Below are 21,668 nucleotides of genomic sequence, written 5' to 3'. Positions count from 1 at the left end.
ATGTAAATTATTTATCTGCATACATAAGTACGACATTATCGGGTATTCTCTAATAGTAATTAATGGCAAAGATATCAAAACAGAAATAACAATAACGAGTTAAATTTATAGAATTATGACTGTAGAGTAGATATCCAGTATTTCTATAAACATATCTTGCCTTTATAAATTGTCCGAGCAAATAGAGCGAAGAGAGAGAGAGAGAGAGAAAGAAAAAGAGGTATATAGAATATTGTTCTTGGTAAGAGAAACCATCCCAACAAGGACCGGAGATTGCCGTTTTCAGCTAATTTCTCCACTATCTTTGGCAGCCAATATATGATCGTCTGTGTTGGGTTTCGTGTGTAAGCATTCGTTAGCATAAAGGAACCACGGCTAACCTCTGACCCGTATCGCGACATTATCGGCCCTCTGGCGTGGTCGTTAACGGGCGTAACTGTAATTGAACTGGGAGAGAGGGAAGCAGCAGTGGCTCTCACCTCCTTGCATTCGTTACGCTCTTCTTCCTTTCCAATACAATTTACTCGCTTGAACGATCTTTATAACGGCCATTGGAAATCCTATCATCGAAAGATCTCTAACGCCATTAGGACGAATTTTTCTCATGATAGAAATTTGGCAATTAAAAATCATTTATTCCTACAAAAAATTAGATTTGTTTGATAGATATATATCAAAATATAGATCAAGTATTGATTTCAAATTAAATGGAAACTAATATCTACTTTTTAACTATTTCCATTTTACAAACAATCTTTTATCGAAATATAACGAATCACCGAAAAGTCAAATAGTAAGATCAAATCGAGAACACTGTTCCTCTTCAAACACATTAGCATGTGCTTCAGGGTAGTCCCAAGTTGATTCGGTGCTTGTCGGTCTAATAAATTTAGCGAAGAACGACCGAAGCTTCATCTAACTTTCTTCTTGATTCGTGGAACGTCATCCGATGATTTTTCGTCAACAATAAAAAGTAATATTTAAAAAGATAGAAAACTATCGTTTCTCACAAAAACAAATTTCTCTTCTCTCTCTCTCTCTCTCTCTCTCTCATTCTTTCTCTCTATTTCCCTTTCTTGCTGCAGTGGTTTCGTTCGTGGGCGAAAGCGCGGATTGCTTCTGAAACCGGCATGAGGCACTCGACGGTTCCTAGTTCTTACCCGGGAACTAACTTTCCAGTCTTTAGACCGTTCTCTCATTTAGCTTCTCCGCTTAACGTCTTTGAGCATTATTACCCATCTTCTACCCTGCGGTTTCAAGCCCATCTCTACTCCCACCTCTCACTAACTCCACTCATTCCTTTCTCTCACTCTATCGTTCCCGCAAATACACGCAACCTCGAGCCACGTCTCTACGACTTTCAGTCTTCGCCTTATCCCTCTCCTCTTTCTCTTCACAATCCTCCTTTTCGTACACTCAGATCTATCCAGGCACATTTCCTGGCTCATACAATTTCGCGCCGCGTTTCCCTCGGCTTTGCCATCGCGACTAGTTTTAAGAGTAAAAGAATGCAGTTTTAATACATGAAAGAAATTCAACCACGAGGAAGGCGCTGTTATCATTCTTTTTAAGAATGTAGAATACCGCCTTGCAAATTGTTCCGTAGTGGTTAGAACATCGTCGAGGAGGCAAGTTTTTTTAGTACATGAGATCAGCTTATCTTCCGAGTTTTATCTTACCTAGTTGACAACGATTTGTGTTTAAATTAGAAGAAGAAAAAGGAATGTAGAAAAGTACGAGTAATTATTATATTAGGATTGTTATAATCCTTACAATTTTTAGAAATCTATCTTATGCCGGAATTAAAACTTTATTCTTGTATGTATGAATGTGTGTATTTTCTCGTACGTGAGTGAACGCGTGATCGTGCAGGTATATGAAGACGGAATACGAGAGTATCTCTCGTGTCTCACCCTGATAATGGGCCAAGCTCGAGCTACGAGCTAGGAAGGTAGACGAGAAGGAATAATTTAAATGTTAAAGCCAGTCCGCCTCGGCGTCTTTGTTTTAGCTAATCCTTACGTTTTTGGTACGCTCGAATTACTCGAGATATTATGTATGGCGTACGAAGGTGTATAGTGGGGGCAAGGCGGAAGAAGGAAAGACTGAAGGAATAACCGGATAGCAAGTAAAATAAATAACAAAAACGTATATGTAATCTAAAGCGGACTACCCCTGAACGTTTATTCATAGCTCGACGTTTGCGATGTAAATATTGACTGCACAAGTGGAGAATCGAGATGTTCGCAGTTCGATAATTATCTACCTTAGTTCCTCGATGATATCGCTTTGCGATCTTATCTTTCTTAATTGAGGAAAACGGCAAATAATGATAAGGACGATAGTTCGAAGAAATCAAGAAAGAAGCTTTGGAAAAAATAAAAATAATAGTCGTCGAATAAAAGAACGGATTTAGTCGTAGGAGAGTAAGAAGAGAGAGAAAGAGGGAGGAGTGTATAGAATATACGTGCTTAATGGAGAGAGCTCGCGAATAGCTTTAAGGAAACTTCTCGAAATATCACTTCGCTGGTCCCTAAACCAACCGACGCAACGGCCGGTATTCCTGTTGGAAACGGAATAATATCAGCTGGAGGGGTAGCGTAGCAATTTCATTACCGTAACCACTGGGTACCCAGGCATTCGTGTGCAACCGACAATGCCCCATGCACGTTTATGGAAGGGACAGCCTATACGCGAGATTACACGACTGTTCAAGTATAGCCGGCGAACGCTCCTGCTAATTCACCCGAGAGCCTGGGAAACTCCGTCGAGGAACGTACGGACGAGCGAACCGTATCGAAGCTAACTCTCCTGAGAGGGCCGAAACGTTCGTGCTGGCCAGATACGTTCTCTCTTATGTGTATATAGGTACTCCCTCCCCCACCCTCTCTCTCTCTCTCTCTCTCTCCCTGTCCCTTTCCGTCCCTCTCTTTCTCATCTACTCTCGACGTCTCTAAATGCACATTTACACAAAGTAACAAAACATGCATTTTGTTTGGGGAAAGAAATAGCTCGTGTAAACAAAGATACTTGACCGATTGTTTCCTAACATTCCACCGACAAGACCAGAAACTGAACTAATTGCACAATCTGACTATTAATAGCTAATAATTTTTAAGTTTTTATTCACGTATCTACTCCTTCCCGTTTCTCTACTTTAATCGGGAATTCGTAAGAATTGATAATGGATGCATGCGAAATTAATCTTGATCTAATTGAATGACACAAGGGGAGCCATGCTCAGTTTGAATTTTGGAAAAAATTGATTTTTTGTTTAATCTTAATTTCTAATAGTATTACTTTTCGAAAATGTTCATCGAAAATTTTAAATCAATACGACAAATATCATCGGAATTATTCTGGTCTAGCCACTAGACCTATGCATCCGTTACGTGTAGAACTTATAACACGTTTATCGCAAAATCATATTTTCGATCGGTGGCCAAAATATCTCGTATCAATTTTTTTTTAAATTTTACGAGCATTTTCGACACGAACAAAAAATTAATCCTTGAACGAAGGATATTTTTATACATATTTTTTTTTTTAATTCAACAAAAACAAGTGAGTTTTTCAATGTGAAATTGAAATGTTCAGTATGAACCTTTGTCATTTTTTAGTAAATCGATATTTTTTACAATACTTCGTTCAAAAACTCGTGTATATAATATGTAATAGTAACCCTTTTCGTTTTTTTTTTATTTCGGCTAATCCAAATCCGAATATAAACGATCACCGTAAAGCCCAATTTTTCAAAAGCAGTCTGAGACAAGGACTGCATCTTATCCATTTATTAATAATGTTTTTATAAGAATTTGTATACATGTTCTTAAAATATATATCTTTAAATGTATTAAGTATGATATTTTTTGTAATTAATAATTTATGATTTTAACAGAAACAATTTAAAAAATCACTTATTCCTTCATAATTTAACCGTGCATGACCGTTTCAGACGGGTGAGAAAATATTTTCTGTTAGATGTATCGGATAAAGAGTAAAGGTACCTGAATTATAGGACGAAGCATTCGTCAGGAAAAAACGAGATATCGTATGGCCTCCGTTTGTACTAATTCCGAGGTAGGAAAAGAGAATGTTGTGCTTAAACTTGAAAAGAAAGATAAAGAGAGTGAGGCAGAGTAAGATAAAGAGAAAAAGAGAGGGAGAGAGAGAGAGAAAGAGAAAAGGAGAGAGAAAAGGTAATGAAAGAAAAGTGTAGGACTATAATTAGGTTCGCTGGAGCCAGGAACAAGCCCAGGGTTGACAAACTACCCTCAACGAGCGGCGTCCTTCCGCGTCTCTCTTCCGTTAACTTAAGGTGGAACGGTGTTTTCTGAGGACGGTCTTGGCACAGGGTGTAGCGTCAGTGGACCCCTCCCTCCCCATCATCTCCTAATAAGACCCCGGCTTCTCTCTTATTTAGCCGGACCTTTTTTAGGGTAGAAAAGGCAGTAAATTGCGTAACGCTACCTCGAAATTGCTCGTTCCTCCGCTTTGTCTCTGTGCCCTCCTTTATCCGTGAGCAAAACCAGAGACGGTAGGAAAGTACGATTTCTACTGGTGGACACTATGATACGAGAGAGAGCATAGCACAAACTTGGAATAAGAAATGCTTGAGAGAGATCTCTCTACACTCTGAATTACTCGACCATCGCTGGCTAATATTTTCACCCCTCTTCCTCCACCCACCCTGTCTTTGTTTCTTCTTCTTCTTCATCATCATCAGCATCATCTGTATATCCCTCTTTCTTCTTCCAACAATATTCCGAATTACCATTGATATTAAGCTTATCATTACGCGACAAAATCTTGTTAAGGTATATAAAAGAATATTCTAGTTGGATAATTGTGGTAAAAGAACGACGTTTTCTTAGATTCGCTCTGAGGCAAAAGCGAGTCACGTCAAACATTCTCAAACGAATTTATGTAGTATCTATACCACGTAGACGGACTACACGTCAGACAGAGTAACTTACACGAAACTTTGCACTCTACTTGATTGTTATTACCGCGTTAAGGGTTACCTGCATAAGAAACATCTCGGATGGTCTGGGATCGTCGTTAAAGTGAGACGTTATCTCACCCGTTGAAATTTGCGAGAGAGCTTAACTGGCTAAGGGAATATTAAAAAAAAAAAAAAAAAAAAGAAAAGAAGAAAAAATAGAAAAGAAAAACGTGATGGATGGAAAAGTGAGAAAAGTTTTTGAGGAAAATGTTCACTCTGACTGAAAACAATTGCGTACGTTTTTTATATACCCTTGTACATGTATGCAATATATTATTACGAATATCAAATGAACTTGGCACGAGAATTGCACTATTCGTCCGAGGACTCTGAATTGATAGCGAAATGTAGTTTTCTTCGCTCGCATTAAAAAGTGGCAGCAGAAATAACGATGGATAAAGATAGGGAGGAAAGCTTGGGGAATGAAAACGGTGGTAGCGAGGAACAAAGACTAAAAATGTAGGCGAGTAGAAAAAGAAAAACTTGTTAGTTGGTCAAATGATGAACAACGCCAAGGTGAAAAGGCCTCTGGCGATTAATAACATTTATGATGAAAGAAACTCGTCGACGTTTTAAGAGAAAATGAATTTCTATTATGTACGTACTTCGTACTACCCCGCCTTCTGCTTCTCTTACCTTCGACCATCTTATTTTTTTCTTTCTCTTGTGCACTTCTTTCTCGTTTTTCTTTTCTCTCTTCGTTAGAAACTCGTCGTAGAACGTGAAACGGAAGACGAATCATTATCCCCTCTGTTTACCTTAGTAAGATCAATTTCCAAGACTTTTTCAAATGAATATTACTACATTGTTTTAATGTGAACGATAGCTGGTAGCTACTTATACGAACGCAAAAGTAGTTCACATAAAAGACGAATAGGACACGATCTAATTACGTCATCGTATATCTGTAACTAATGAGATAATAGAATCTGATTAATAATACTCGAGAGTAATATAGAACACTTAATCGAACATAATTAGATTCCAGAAGGACTCGTCCCAATTTGCGAAGTCATAGAGAAGGCCTATCGGGATAAACATATATATAAAAGTGGGTATTAATCGGTCTTTTACATCGATGCTAATCTATTTCGAAACGGACGGCTAATTTTTATCTCTACGTTATTATCCTTTGCCCTGTTATCGTTACCGGTGTTCTCTTACGCGTCAATTAATATAGATCGCCTTGGGACATAATGTATTAGCATAATAATTTATGGTTAAAAGGACCCTACCTACGATATTTGTGTTGCATTATTACCAATTATTTTATGCTCATCTAAGTGCAAACATAACCGGGCTTCGTAACAAATGCACAGAGATAATTAAAAGAGAGGTTAGCAATCGATCGATCGGTCGAGAGAAAGAGAGAAAGAAAGAAAAAGAAAGAGAGAGAGAGAGAGAGAAAGAGACTTTGCTCCCTGTTCAATAAAATCATAGCTCATCGAGTAGAGCATAGCCGATCTGTAAGAAAACACGGAATAGAAACATCTCTGGTGTATATCCCGAAGCTATCCCGACGTACTATCCTTCCTTCCTTTGCTTCCCATTCCCTAAAAGTCCCCGGGCGTTGTCGGAAAATATTTCATGTTCAGTTAATTAGCGTAAGACAAACAGGCGAAAGTTACGGTCTTCGCTTGCGTAGTAAAAGGTGCTCTTTTTCCCTTTCCGTTTACCTTCATTCCGTTTCACTGTCACCGTGAGGTAAATAATAGCGTCCAGACATGTTTTAATTTTTCACCGGCTCGTTCGTCGGCATACACGTATGGTGGTCGCGGAATAGAAAGAAGATCGTCGCTGTTTCGTCTGTTTTCGTCCGTGATGCCATGTGGACGTGGTATATGGTTTTATGTTTGTTTCTTTTTCTTTCTTTCTTTTTTTTATTTTTCCACTTCTCACGAATAGGATTAGGACAAATAAGAAAAAAGAGAAAGAAGGAAGAAAGGAAAGAAAATAGAATAAACGTTTAAGAAGTATGACATTTTACACATTTAAACAGGAATTCCGAAAATTCCTCTTGAACAAAACGATGAAATTTCCAACTGAAAATCGGAGTGAAGAACGTCGAAGGAAGGGAGAGAGAGAGAGAGAGAGAGAGAAGAAGAAGGTAGAGGTTGAATATATATCGAAAGGAAAGAGGCCAGAATAGAATACGCTCTTCCTATGAATAAGTTGATAGAGTTCTATCGTCGATGGGTGCGCGGTTACGAATTAGTATATCAGCGCCGTTGCGCGATTCGCCGATATCTAGCTGGTCCGCACTATGGTCGGTAAAGCAAACGTAAAGTTGAATTGCCAACCGCACGGACTACGGTAGACCACAGTAGCATAATAACCGAGAGTAATGCATGAATTATTGACTGCTTCCTATCTCGCCAACACCAATACGAGCGCATATAAACGTAGAGATAGAGAGATAGACTGAGAGAGAATTAGAGAGACCGTGAGAGAGAGAGGGAAATAGAGGTAGAGAGAATGAGAGAGAGAGAGAGAGAGAGACACCTACGAGGAAAGGGTTCTAATACGCGCGCGTGCACCAATTCCTAGTCAGCCTTTGTATACGTCTCTGTATTAAATGCTTTCATATACGTAGATTAGCTGCTGTCTGACTCGCTAGCCTAACAGTACGTCATACGTGAACGTAGTACAACGTGCCTGTGCGTGAAGCACGTTAACTCTGTAACACGCACGTTAGCCGAGAACTTATCCTGCCTATCTGAAGGAAGGATCCAACGTAAGTAAGTCAAGTTGCTCGTTTTAACGCGTCTTCGACCGTCAATCGTCGACCTGTATATATTAGTATCATGTTCCTTGGGATTCATTATTCTCTTATACGGAAAACGCAAATTTATCGTATAATTAAGAATTCGACCTAACTCGAATACTCATTATCTCCCACCTAAAGCAAAAATAGCCGAAAATATAAAAAGAATTATTTTCTAATGAAGTTTAATAAATTAGGGGGAAGATTGAAGTGTAAATATATGCGAGAACGAAAATGAACGATTGCAAGAGTGTCGTTTTATATTTAGAAGGAGAGAAAAATGTAACTGTTTTTGAAATTCTTAATACAAATGGTAAGATAATTTTGGATTCTATCTTAGAATATGTAGTTTTAAGTATTTTCTGAATCACATTCCTAGAAATAGACAAATATTATTTGTTGAAGATTTATGTGTCAAGTTTCACGTTTATTTCGAATTCATAGTCTTTACCTTTCCAGTGATCTCTGTTTCTCTTTGACTTAAAAAAAAATAATAAAAATTTTTTTCTAAATAAGAACTATTTATAGAAAATATAAACAACAAACATTTATGTTAACATTTCTTTGACATTATATTCAAAAATCGATTCATCTATCAAACGTAAGGAATAATGTTTAATCGGAGAATATTGTTTCCTTTAACTCGTCATTTGCTTAACTTGACTATTCTCTCTTTCTACGATCATCTATACAAAACAAAAATTCCTTAAGATACGATAGATCGATATTATATGAAAAGAACAAAACTATTTATTCCTATTATTATTCCGTTTTCTTAGTTCCAATAATCACCTGATAAAGAAAGAAATAAGACTTTCCATTAAAGATGCCATAGATATCGAAAGTATCTTGCTTTATATACTGTGACAATTATATAATGGTGTTAGAACTTAGCAACACGCAAACGTATTTCCTTCTTCGAGGGTGAATAAGAGACAAGGTGAAAGTTATTCAGGCGAGAAAACAAAGAGAGAGAGAGAGAGAGAGATGAAGAAAGGACAAAGCTTACGTCGTAACTTTTGGAGAAAAGACGCGGCGCGGTTTGAGAAGATACCAGAGGTAGAAGACAGAAAAAGGAGATGGATAGATGAATAGAAAGATAAGGTGAGACAGAAGGAAAGAGAGACAGAGTAATAGAAGCGAGAGAAAGAAGAAAGATCGAAACGTAGATGAAGGATGGGAAGAGAAACAAGAGAGTTCAACCTCTTAATTAGCTGCAATTACCGCAGCATAGCAATGTCGAGTGAATCGCCTGAGGCTCATCCTTTGTCCTTCCATCTTCCATCGGTGTTAAACTCGCTCGTACTTTCTCTCTCTCTCTCTCTCTCTTTCCCTCTCTCTCTCTCCCTCTCTCCCTTTCTTTACCTTTTGCCCGTCGGAGATCTTTTCTATGGTAGCCTCTCTAGCAACCTTCATCTCCGGGCGTTGCGAAAGAACCAATTTACGATGAGATTCAAACTAATATGCAGAAAATAAAAATCAGCGAGGCTATTCGATGGGATTCGACGATATTTATTTTTTCTTATTCCCTCTATTTTGTCTCCTTCCTGGTCTTTTCAATTTCTTTATACAGTTTTTTTATTAACGTATAATCATGATATAATGATGTTAAAAAGGTCATATGGAAAAAATTCTTTCGAAAAAGAAATATGTATTATATATTACAAAACAACCGTATAACTTTTTCATTCGTTTCAACTACAAAAGTAGAATAATGATGAATCGTGTCGGTCCTAATGATACATCTTGTAACAAGCAAGAACTTTGACTAGTAATCGTTTTTTTCCTTCGCGAAATGTCAATCTCTCTCTCTCTCTCTCTCTCTCTCTTTTTCTATAATTCATTTATACAATTCACAATGTTTTTCTAATGGAAAAAAGCACGTGAACGCAAATAAAAAAGAAAAGAAAGAGAGCTTGAAAAATGTTCTCTTTATATCTCTTCAGACTTTTCGCCTGCGGTAGAACGAACATCTAACGATGAATGCCACATAGATGAAGAGGATAACGAGGAAGCTTGTCCGATACAAAAGAAAATAACTTATTTCGATGTTTCGTTAGCTACCGATATTTTCTAATAATATAATAAAGACGGCACGAACAACCTCGGAAACAAAAACAAAATATAATATACCGTACTCTCCCATTGAATCATACTTTAACGAAAATTAACAAAAGAGAGAGTGAAAAAAAAAGTAGTCTACAAAACAAACAAAAACAAAAAAGAAAAAGATATGCGTATTACCTGCGATGATCGCTTTATCTTCTGTTTAATTGGATTATCGAGATAATTAAACTCCTAACAACGCCTGAGATCGATCGATCATACCAAAGGAAATTGATAAAACATTTTTCTCATGATCATCGAAAAGATCTCTCATCTGTAACGAAATCTTTTTTTTTACTAAGTTTACCTCTTTTAAAGATTCTACACCTTGAACCGTAGTTTATTGTACCGCGAGAATGCATGATTAATCGACCTGATCGGGAGTCTCGTTTATTTTTATATAGATTTAGCTTACTGTTTACGATTTAATGACCATGCATTCAGTAATATGTCACTATGAGAAAAAAAGTCATCTACATAGATTAATTATCGACATATGCAGAATATATATTGACGTTTGGATTTATTTATAGAAAAAGTCCAAAAATATCGGAGATAGAATTTCTAAATCGAAGCAATAGATCTCTCGAGACAGGTGGATCGGTCTCCTTGGCTATTCTATGCCAATGGTTCATAGATTCCCCGTGGTCGAGTACGCGTCACTATATACACGTTCCCCATGTCAGTTTGTCCTGACTGCTGCCTTCTAGCCGACGACTCGCTTCTATATCCACCCTCACAAACGGAATTATTTATGTGCTTGAACACGAGCCAAAGCGCGTTCGTAAGACACTAAGACATTTCTTGATGCTACTTGCATTCTCCCGATATCGAAATCAGAAATAGCCTCGATGTTTGCACTCCCTATATCTTTGAATTCGACCCTAATCTCTCCTCTATCATCCTCATTCAATTAAATAAAGAAACGAGAGGAAAGAGGATTAAAGGAAAAAACGCTAATACATTTTTCTTACGATATTAAATATTTGAAGATATTCTTTCGTTAAAAAATAATCGAACACAATAAAATATTAACAATGACGTGGCGATTTTATTTCATTTTTTAATGATCCATACGTGAGATATACTTTTTTCAACTATCGTACAAAGCCTATTTTGTTTTTATTTATTTTTATTTTTATTGTTTTACCTGTCATGAAAAATTATTAACTGTACGAAAAAAGTATCTTTCGTTTCTTTTTTATAAATACAATAGCGACCAAAGGTAAAAGATAAAAAAGTATTTCTCTTTTATTTCATATATCGTAATCATTACTATCCATAATTAAAATATTCGAATGAAGTAAAAAAGTTCCGATTTTCTTTCAATTGAGATACATCGCGCAAGCCTTAAAATAGAAATCTCTAAGAAGAAAAATAGTCAAAGATGGAAAAGAAAGAAAAGTCCGATTCGTAGTTATCTTCATCGAATACTAATCAAACTCGACGTACGATCAGTATGCTTCTCGGGTTCGTTCAATCAAGAAACGTTCGATAAAAAGGTAGAATACATCATTGGTAGTGGCTCGTGCTAATAGGTCACTGCGGTTCTCTCGGCCTAACTAAAGAAAAATAAAAGTAGCGTAAGTTCCTTGTCAAGTTCCTCTCCTGGCCGTGCATCAATGTTACCGAAAAGAGAGAAGGAATCCTTTCGTTATTCGGTCAAAGGGGTAGCATCGCAATCACTCTAGTTCGATCTACCACCAGCGAGGGGCGCCACTTAATGGATCAGTAGATACGGTCTGCGTCAGGTCAGACCAGGGCGCGTTCTACTTCGAAAGGCGGATCTCTTCGTACTACTTCGGCTCCAATCGCTGCGACTCGTTTCACCCGTTCGTTTATGCATCTATGCATATATGTACGTACATACGTATGTACATACGATTCCAAGAAAAATGCTCCTCTGGGAATACCTAAGTCACTAAGGCGAAGCATAGAAAAAACTTTTCTAAATGGACTCAATGATGCGCCTATTCCCGCTCTATTAACTTTCCCCCCCCCCACCGCTTAGTAAATACACATCAGGGAAATGATAATTATTGCTAACCCGTTACATTCTTTCCAAATTCCTTTCCACCATCTACCCCTCTTTATTTCGATTTTTCGTGTTTTAATTTGAAACGATATTGGAGAACGTCGAACAAGTCGTTTGATTTAACGATCGACTCGAAATGAAAGACTTTCGAGGCTTCGTTCGATTGTAATTTGCATCGAATAACGTTCGGTTAAAATTCGATAGAAGTAATAGGGAAAATATTTCGTATTTTCATTTCTATCTCTTTCTCTCTCTTTCTCTTTCTCTTTCACAATGTATGCATACATAGTTTTGGTACTATTCGAGAGAACAAAATCGGACGTAAAACACAAACCGGTAGATGCATCGAGAAAATTTATGCAGTCTGCATTCTTATGCAAGTATCTGGTCTAGTCGATCGTTTGCAACGCATATCTCTCGAAACCCGCGGAAATACATCCAACGCATTTATGTGCGATTAATTCTCAGGTACGCTTGCACTTCAACATTTAATTTCTATCAATTTAGAGTCACCGAGCTTATCTCACTCGCTCTATTTATTTACCTGGTTCCTCTTCTCCTCTTTCTCTCAGTCCTTCGTATAACATTTTACAGGAATGTGGTCAGCAAACCACGTTGTATACCTGCGTTTCAACAGACGACAACATTCGGGACGGTAACCCACGATAATATAATTAAATTCCACGAGTATATCGTGTTGATTAAAGCAACGACTTCGGGCGTGTGCAACAAAAGCAATCATACGATATAAAACAGAACAAGCTAACTGTAAAAATCGATAAACTTCTTTCGGTGAAAACCATTTTCGACATAAGAAACGATCGGTATTCGACAAGAGTACGATCTCCTTCTGCTCCTTTCTTTGCTACAACATTACATTCGACAGGCATATCCTATTTCTCTTGTATAGAAAGAGAAAAAGAAAAAGAAAGAGAAAGAGAGAGAAAGAGAGAGAGTGATAACGATAGAAGAGAAAGAACATTTCCACTCCTTCTTCGTCATTATTCTCCACGGAGGGATAGAATTTTTTTCCAAAGCTTTTAGTTACCATAATAGATCGCCATGCGGATAGGAAAACCGCGTCCGATATAAACGTAACTACTGTTTTATTATTAACGTTGTCAGGCTTTTTTTATTTTTTATTATGTATTCATTTTATCTCTCTTTCTCTTTCTCTCTGGTTGGTTCACTCTTCAGCGTTATAAAAATAAAATGTGTCATTCTTCGAACAAGCTATAGACCAAGCACGATCGATTTACAAAGTAAGACCGCGAACTGCTTTAGGTTTGGATGCACGCGTTCCAACAGTGACGCGTAGCTCACGTCAGTGTAATAAGCGTTTTCAAAATTATAAAATAAACAAGAAGTAATTGCGTAGAGAGGAAAATTCGATTGGTCATTTATATAAAACAAATATCGCTACTTATTATTTTTCTTTTTAACCTTTTTGTTTGTTCTCTCGAAGAAAAATTTTTAATACAACGTTAAATCAAGGAGCATTGTCTCATCAACAAGGAGCTATTATAATAATGACCGTACTTTTCTTTTAAATAAACTTGACAAAAGTCAAACAGTCGTGGTGTGCCGGCTGTTTAAGCCAGGCCAGTTGTGGAAATAAATCCGTGAGGTTATAAAAATACAAGATAAATGACCCCTTATTAACCGCGCAGCGGGCATAAAATAAGAGGCTCTTTGTCATTCGCCGCGTCAAAGTATGCAGACCCGTAAATAATCGACCTACTCAACAAGCGCTTGTAACGAGGTTTAATGCTCGGATTCGTACAATGTTCGCCTAGTGTCTTTTTCTTAGGTTCAACGTAGCGCAAATGAAAGCATTACTTGCTTAAAACGATTATTTTTCAATGCCATCTAAATCATGATCGGCAAGCATGAAGAGAAATGATTAATCAAAAATATCAAAAATCATCTCGTACTTAAACGTACGATAGACGAAAAGACAAATTTTTCGAAAAAAAAAAGAAAGAAAAGAAAAACAACAAGGTGATCTTGTAAAGGTGAGAAAGGCTTAGGAGAGTGTAAAGGCTAAATTCGCGTAACCTATCGCGCATGGCGTGTTGTATCGTTCAGATATTGCTTCCATTTTTCATACGACACGTGTTCGAATAGAAGTAATCGTAGGCGATGTGGGCGGTCAAACCGCTGACCCTTTCCACCTTTTTTCTTTTCAATAGTAAGGGGATCGTCGAAGCGTAATCGATGTTTTAAAAAAAAGAAAAAAAAAAAAAGAAAGAAAATGAATAAAAGGCGATGGGATTTTTTACGACAAGGGTTTAGAAATAAAGAGAAAAATTTCGCGCGATAACGTGATCGTAGAAATATTTTGTGTGTCGGAAATCTTCAAAAAAAAATCAATAACAGTTACATTAGGGTGAACCCAAAAAGTTCGTGGCGTTTTTGATGAATATTTCCAAAGTAAATTTTACGAAAGATTGTGCAGGAAAAAAATAAAAAAGAAACAAACAACACGATAAACGCACGAACTTTTGGTTCACCCTAACGTATCGAGAAAAGAAGATAAAAAAAGGAAAGATAGAAAAAACGACGAAGATAAATTTAAAACGTAGGAGTATGGAAATGTTATAAAAGTGTAAAAAAAAAAGGAAAGAAAAAAAATAGGATAGTATACTAAATTAAATACAATAGTGCATATACTAGAGGGTGAGAGAGAGAGAGAAAGGGAGGGGGAGCGTAGGTGCCACGACGACGGTGGGCGAGCGACTGGCGGTTCGCGTCTTAGCTCGTGCGATTCCGCGGACGCTCGGGAACGCCGGCGCCTCTGGGCGTCGCGACGGCGGGCGTCCAGGGCTAGCAGGCTGGCAAGCAGGCAAAGGCAGGCGTCCCTTCGCGCTCTCCCCGCCAGACGAGTTCCGACTCTACGCTCGGCCGGACGTGACGTAACGCGCAGCGTGGAGAGCGTTGAGAACGCCGCCGCCGTCGTCGTCGTTGTGTCCTCCTCGTCCTCGCTCGCTCTCTCTCTATCGTCCTCCACGTAGTTCGTCAAGCATCGTTTTCCTAATCCTCGTCTCGCGAGAAATCCGCCGTTGTTCTTTCTTTCTACGTGCAAACATATTAAACCACAACAACATTATTTGCCGCAACTACGTTTTATTATACGTTACTTCTTTAACCCTCTTTGATCTTCGTATTTGTTAACAGTTGTTGTTTTCTCTTTCCTCCTTCATTTTTTTTTCTCTTTATCTCTTTTTATCTTACAACCAACACGCGTAACTTGAACAAAAAGTGTGCGGGGGAGTATTTTGCTTTATTAGTATCGTCAAGATTTCGTACTGGTGTTACGTTTACTTTATTCAGTGTATCTCTCTTTCTTTCTCTCTCTCTCTCTCCATCATACGAGAAAAAAAGGTGCGAATGAAAGAAAAAATAATAAAGGAAGAGATTAAAGGAAAAGAAGAAAAAGGAAAAGAAGTGTCTTTTTTTGGATATAATCGTGAGAATAATTTTGGTGACACGCGCGCGCCTTCGAGGCGCGTAAGAAACCGCGTGCGCTAACATAAACCTTGACGTTTAGCGAATGAGAAGAGTGACACAAGGAACAAAATATACAAAAATAAGAGAAGAAAGTTGAGAAGTTGTGTTTCTCGTTCGGAAGAAAAATGTTTCTCATTATGTTACTATCTTAAATTCTAGATCACGTGCAAACGAAAAAATCGACTAAAGAACGAATGAAATAGAAAGAAAGAGAGTAAGACAGAGAAATAAACTTTTGATGCGTAACATTTTTCTTCGTGTTTATTCGAGTGATTCAAAGCGGGGACATTTAGAAAAAGACGACATCTCTTCTAAAAGAGGAAGAAATCACAAGGACAGCCGGCGCGGCGTCGTCGCCAAACGCAAATGTCAAAAGCTGGTGAAATCAAGAAGAAGAACAACAGCAGTGTTACGAAGAGAAGAAGCAAAGTAATGTCGCGAGGAAGTTGTTCGATCATCGCGATTCCCTTAGAGTCGCGATAAAACGAACGGTGGCGCGGAAGAAGGGGGGTATAATATGCAGTGATGAATGATCGTTTATCGCGTATCTATCACGAAACGCCATAAAACAACGCGTCGTCTGGCCCAAGAAAACGGGAAAACAAGCGTAAAATAACCACCGGGGGAGTTGTGTAATGTGTCTATTATAAAAAAAAAGCGACATTATTTTCTCATCGAGATAAAAATAGAGAGAAAATCAGAAAAATCTAAGAGACAAATAAGTCTCAGCGTTGTCGAAGAATATAAGAAGAAATAATTCTTTCGGAGATTTGCTTCTTCGTTTACCGATCTCCCAAGATCGAAGAAGCATCTCTGTGTCGGTGTCACGTGACGCTCGATCGTCGAGGATCGTCGCGACGAGAGGCGCGACGCACCGATCACGAAGATGCTGACCATGTCGACCTTGATGATGCCCACCACGATGACGACCATGACGAACCCAGGGCCGATACCAGCGCACAGCGTGCCGCAGAAGATAGAACCGCCTAAGTTGACAGCCGCAGCCACTCTCACTCACACGACTACGGCGGCCAACAAATCAGGTGCCCATATTTTGTAATTTCTCGCTTTTACTAATAATTCAATAATCTTATTATTATCTAATTCGTTTGATGTTTATTACAAAATTTATGGAATCTTTTCCCCCCTCCTATTCTTTATTCGATATTTTGGATTTTCTCTTTTTGAAGATTAATCGTACTCCTCTTAAAGTATTTCTCTATTTTTCGTTCTCTTTCATCTTCTCTAGTAATTATTTCGCTAATACTTGGATCGTATTCGTTTATGTATTGATACTTTCTTCCGAACATTATTTTATCTGATTAGTAAGTAAATGATTTTACGTGAAGTATCGTGCTAGTCGTTATTTTGAAGCTCAGAGAGCTCTCTTCTTTGTCAACGCGTTTTCCTCTCAACGGCGGATCACGTTAATGAGATTTAATGCTTCCGCGCACGCGCAAGCGAACGCGGGACGATCGTCCGTAAAAGGAAATAATTGATAAAGTCGTTAAAAGCTACACGATACGATCCTTTATCCGGGAAACGATACGATCGAAGTTTACATCGAACTCGGAACAATTGCGGAGGTCTGACGTCGAGAGGAAAAGAGGAAAACGGAGAAGGAGGATAAAAGGGAGAGAAAGAGACAGAGAGAGAGAAAGAGAGAGAGTGAGGAAGGGAAAAGGAGGGAGGGAGGGAGAAAGGGACAACGACAATACGAAGAGGATGAGGAAGAGGACGGTTTTATTCGAGGATAAATTCCACCTCTCGTAAATGTCCTCATCGCTCCGAATACGTTCGAACTCTTTTTCCTCCGCGAGTGTCGCACCAAAAATCGTCGACTTTAGCGATTTTTATTCCTTTTTATTTCATACATACTATTCCGATACTTTTACCCGCGAAACTACCGCAATTCTGTGTTCCAATTTCAGCGACCATAAAAGAAGTGCTAACTTCTTGTAGGGTGCAAGAGACTGGAACGGCGAGGAAGAAGGAAAAAAGAATGTAAAGAGAAAAAGAGAAAGAAAGAGATAGGGTCGGTGAGGAGGGTGTAGAAACGTAGCAAGGCCGGCTGATCTGTATGTGACCCGCATAGAAATTCGAATAGACGTGGTCCATTCGAATTTCTCTCTTTCTCTTTCCCTTTCTTTCTCTCTCTTTTGCTATCTTCTTCCTTCTCTTTCTAAGATTCATACGGGAAATATTGACGTCGCAGTCGAAGAAATTAATTATTCTGCGTGCACGCTGGCTCTCACCGTCGATTAGCGCGTAATGGCACTTCTTGCTTCGTGCTAAATTACGAATTAAAAAGTCTCGTCGAAAAGGATCGCCTTTCTATTCTCCGGGTCTATCCTCGAAAAACGTGAGTGAGATAGGAAAAGGAAATAAACGAAAAAACGGAAAAAGAAGTGAGAATTCTACGGTCTCGACTACATCTTCTTACACGTAAAAGTGAACCTTGGCGTCGATCTCGAGAACTCGAAGAGGAAAGAACAAGGACGTGGATCAAGAAGAAATGAAAAGAAATGAAAAGAAATGAAAAGAAAAGAAAAGAAAAGGAAATAGAAGGAGAAGAAGAAGAAGAAGGAGAATAAAATAAGAAACGGAAAGGCGGTGCCTCAGAGATTGAAGAAGTTGAAGGGAAAAAAAAAAAAAGTTATAATCATAGACACGAGGAAAAGACATCGTTAATGGTAGAAACAAGGTTGGCAGAGATCCAGGGTGATTTTTAGTCGCGCTAAGCGCCACTCTCGTCGCTACTTTCTCGCACCGTCAAAAAAGGGAAAAGAGAAAAAAAAAGAAACCTTTTCCCACCATTTCTATCCGTTCCTCTCTTTCGTTTTCTTTTCTTCGAATCGAACGATGATAGAAAACTTGACTCAAAAGAAAGATACAAGAATAGAAAGTATCGTATATAGCTTGAATCGTATATCGTGCCGTCAGAGCCGAAATAAGTGGATTCCATTGAGCTCTCGATTATAAGTACTTACATATATCCATCGGTAAGCCTTCCATAGTAAGAGACCCCTAGTAATGTTTAGTAGCTCGTAAAGAAAAGTCAGAAACTGAGTGAGATAGGACAATACAACAGATGGTGTAGTAACGTAAGGCGCTGCCATTATTCCAACCCCCTTGACTAACAATAAGACTACCATATATATATAACCTATGTTAATGTCGCGTTTATCTACGTACATATGTGCGATCCATAAGACAGAGCAATACGTAGAGAATGACTAAGTAAGAAAGATAGAAATAGATAGATAGACAGATAAAGATAAAGATAAAGAGAGAGCCACTGCCAATAGGGCGATCCCTGGCCGCGCACACTTAGCACGTACTAACTATAGTTACCGTTACATCGCAGGTACTACGTGTCGTGAGAGCGTAACAAGGGCGCAAGTCCCGGCACCGTGCCACTTTGCCACGTATACTACCTGCGTGGTATGCACGTTAGCCTACGTGGGCGAGAGTGGATGCATGGAATTTATCGAAGACCACCGCCGGCCGTCACGGCATTTGCCCTAACTCTCTCTCCCCTACCCTTACTAGTACTCCTTACCACCACCATCTACCCTCACGATTACTGCTATCTACCCTGGGATCAATTCGACTAATTGCTTACGGATAAAAGCACTCTCGCGCCTTACAAGATCGAACTATCTCTTTCCTCTCTATTTTCTCTTTCTTATTTCTTTTTCCTCAATCGCTTGGTAAAAGTATAGGCACAGGCAATATCTTTATCGTTCATCCATCGTTGTCGTTGTCGTTGTCGTTGCCCTTGTCGTTTCGCTCTCATTCTCGTAGCTATCCCAGCGTTGTTTCGAGAAAAAGAAGGTATGTACGGAAAGAGAGAGAGAGAGAAAAAGATAGAGGGAGAGTTAGAGAAAGAAAGAAAGAGAGAAAGATAAATGACATTTTCCCGAGGAAACGTTATCTCTGAATTAAGAGGAGTGTGCTACCCCGGTTGGGATATCGTCTCTCGAGTGTCTCTTAGCCAGTGCGCAAGAAAATTGTCCCATCGACGAATACGAGGAGGCAAGTGGAGGCAAGTAAAAAGTCAATTTTCGCATAAAATGCCATTGGTCTAGAATACTTAAATAATCTAGGTCAATAAATACGAAGTATCACAAAAAAAAAAACAAGACAAAAATAAAAAAAATAAACGCAAGTTATGATTACGTTTAAATAGGGAGAAGAGATTTTTCGATATAAATTATTATTATTAGGATTTCGGGCTGAATCGTAAATTCTTAGATAAATTACCGGAGAGATTGGAAAAATCACGAAAAATCGACACGTTCGATCGATTCTTTGATCTTTGGACGAAAGGCAAGCAAAGTTTCTTCCGCATACCTCGAATGGACAAAGTTAAACGAGTGTAACGAATTGAATGTGAGAGACAGCAATCTTAAGATACTCGACTTTTTCTTTTTTCAACTTGTAACAGATTTTCTCTCTCTTTTTCTTTCTCCCTCTCTCTCTCTCTCTCCCTCTATCTCTATCTCTCTTTTTCACATATGCGTATACATACTCACCCATACAAGAGTCCAATTGATTTTTCCGAACCCTCTCGTAGCGAATGCAGACTCCCGTCTTCCCCCGTTACCACCTCTCTTCGTTCTCGTCTATGGACCCTCTAATATATAGATCTGACGCAGCTATAGGGTAAGTGCTCGTAAAGTTGTTTGTCTCCTCGATATACTGTAATAGCAAGGAGGCCGCCATTAGTGGACGAAATTCGTTTAAACGCAATTCGAGAACATCGTAATCCGCAAATTGAATCGAGAGAGGGAACTCTAGCCTTTTTAACGTCGTCTACCAGCACTAGCGTCAGCGTATGCAAACTTATGAGATAGGAGGAGGAGGAGGAGGAGGAGGAACAACATGGAGAGAGAAACGGGGGGGAAAAACGGGAGGAAAGAGATCGGCCCTCTGGCGTTAACATTTTTCGTTGTTACTCCTTAATGCCGTTGTCTCCTTTTTCTCCGTTAATGTCGGAATACAAGCAGCAACGCATTAAACGAGAACGTAGAACAGCGACGCATTAAAGAAGGGCTGTTGTGGAGTATCGAAAGAGGGAATAATATTTCGAGCTTTTATCGGATTCTCGTTTTTTGATAGATCAAATTCAAATTCACAAACAGAGTACGTCCGTTATTTCATTTTATTTTCTCTCGACATTGTAAAACATTATTGTCACGCTTTAACATCGTTCTTTTGAAATGCGAGATACGCGTATACATATACAACATTTTGTTTGACGAACGAGAAGTATTATATATATATATTATAATATATACATAAAAATACATAATTCTAATAATAATATATATTCAAAATAATTTATCTCATATTTTTTATTGAGAAAATCGAAGAGAGCCGTATACCAACAAAATATACTTTTTTCCTCAATTACGGTCAAATGGAAAGAGAATAAAGATGAGAAGAAATATAAGAAGCGGAAAAATAATAAAAAAGTGAAATAGAAATAGAAGAAAAAAAAAAAAAGAAAAACGAAGGCGCGAACGATGGATGGCTTTAGCTTCGGTTTCCTGACGAGGTTACCAAAGTTTCGTCCACAGATTCAATTTTAGTTGGCGCACCAGGCCGCGCCACGACCATTGCAGGGCCGCTCAATGCCACGTAGTAACCACCTCACAGGGGTGGTTACTAACCCTCTTTCTATATTCACCCATCCTTCCACGAAACCTCTACCTCTCCGGCGTCATATCCTCCTCCTCCTTCTCCTCCTTCTCCTCCTCCTCCTCCTCCTAACTCGCTCGCTCGTTCTTTCCAAGTCCCCACTCTCTTCTAACGACCTTCTGCCAACGAAGATTCGAGACCACTTCATTCAACCATTCGCAACTTTCCATCCTTTTCTATGGCTTTCTCTGGACCCATTTGTTTCATTGTCTGTCTCGTCTACTTCGAAATCCTAAAGCTCTCAAGGAAACAAAATCAAAAGAAAGAGGGAATCTCTATATTTTCAAGTCGATATGATAACGCGTATGTTTCAACTAACGATCGATGTATCGATTGTCGTGTTGTGTGTATTTTATCCCTCGAACTTGCGTGTGTTACTTTTATAAAGGTAGGTATAGAGATAGAGAACTTTTAGTATCACGATTACTTCGGATTATGGCGAGAAAGGCCAGAAGGAAGAAATAAAGAAAGAATAAAAAGTAAATGGTATGAAATCGAAGGGAAATATTATTGTTATAAAACAGTGTACAGGTATAATATAT

The 21,668-nt window shown here is 38.6% G+C and overlaps 1 protein-coding gene across 9 annotated transcripts in view; it reads left to right on the top strand.

The window, feature by feature from the left end:
• The window catches only part of LOC122516702 (nucleolysin TIAR), a 401,875-nt gene that overhangs the window by 223,852 nt on the left and 156,355 nt on the right, over window positions 1-21,668 (top strand). Inside the window, exon 1 of one of the 9 annotated variants that reach the window (XM_043634735.1) lies at window positions 14,770-16,463. The exons of the other annotated variants lie outside the window; for them this stretch is intronic. Coding sequence (XP_043490670.1) covers window positions 16,307-16,463 — 157 coding nt within the window. The 5' untranslated portion in view covers window positions 14,770-16,306. Of the gene's footprint in view, window positions 1-14,769; window positions 16,464-21,668 lie in introns of those variants that run through there. 9 annotated transcript variants of the gene reach the window in all.

Source organism: Polistes fuscatus, unplaced genomic scaffold (assembly GCF_010416935.1).
Source record: "Polistes fuscatus isolate 324 unplaced genomic scaffold, CU_Pfus_HIC Scaffold2, whole genome shotgun sequence".
NCBI lineage: Eukaryota > Metazoa > Arthropoda > Insecta > Hymenoptera > Vespidae > Polistes > Polistes fuscatus.
This window is presented reverse-complemented; position numbering and strand designations above follow the sequence as displayed.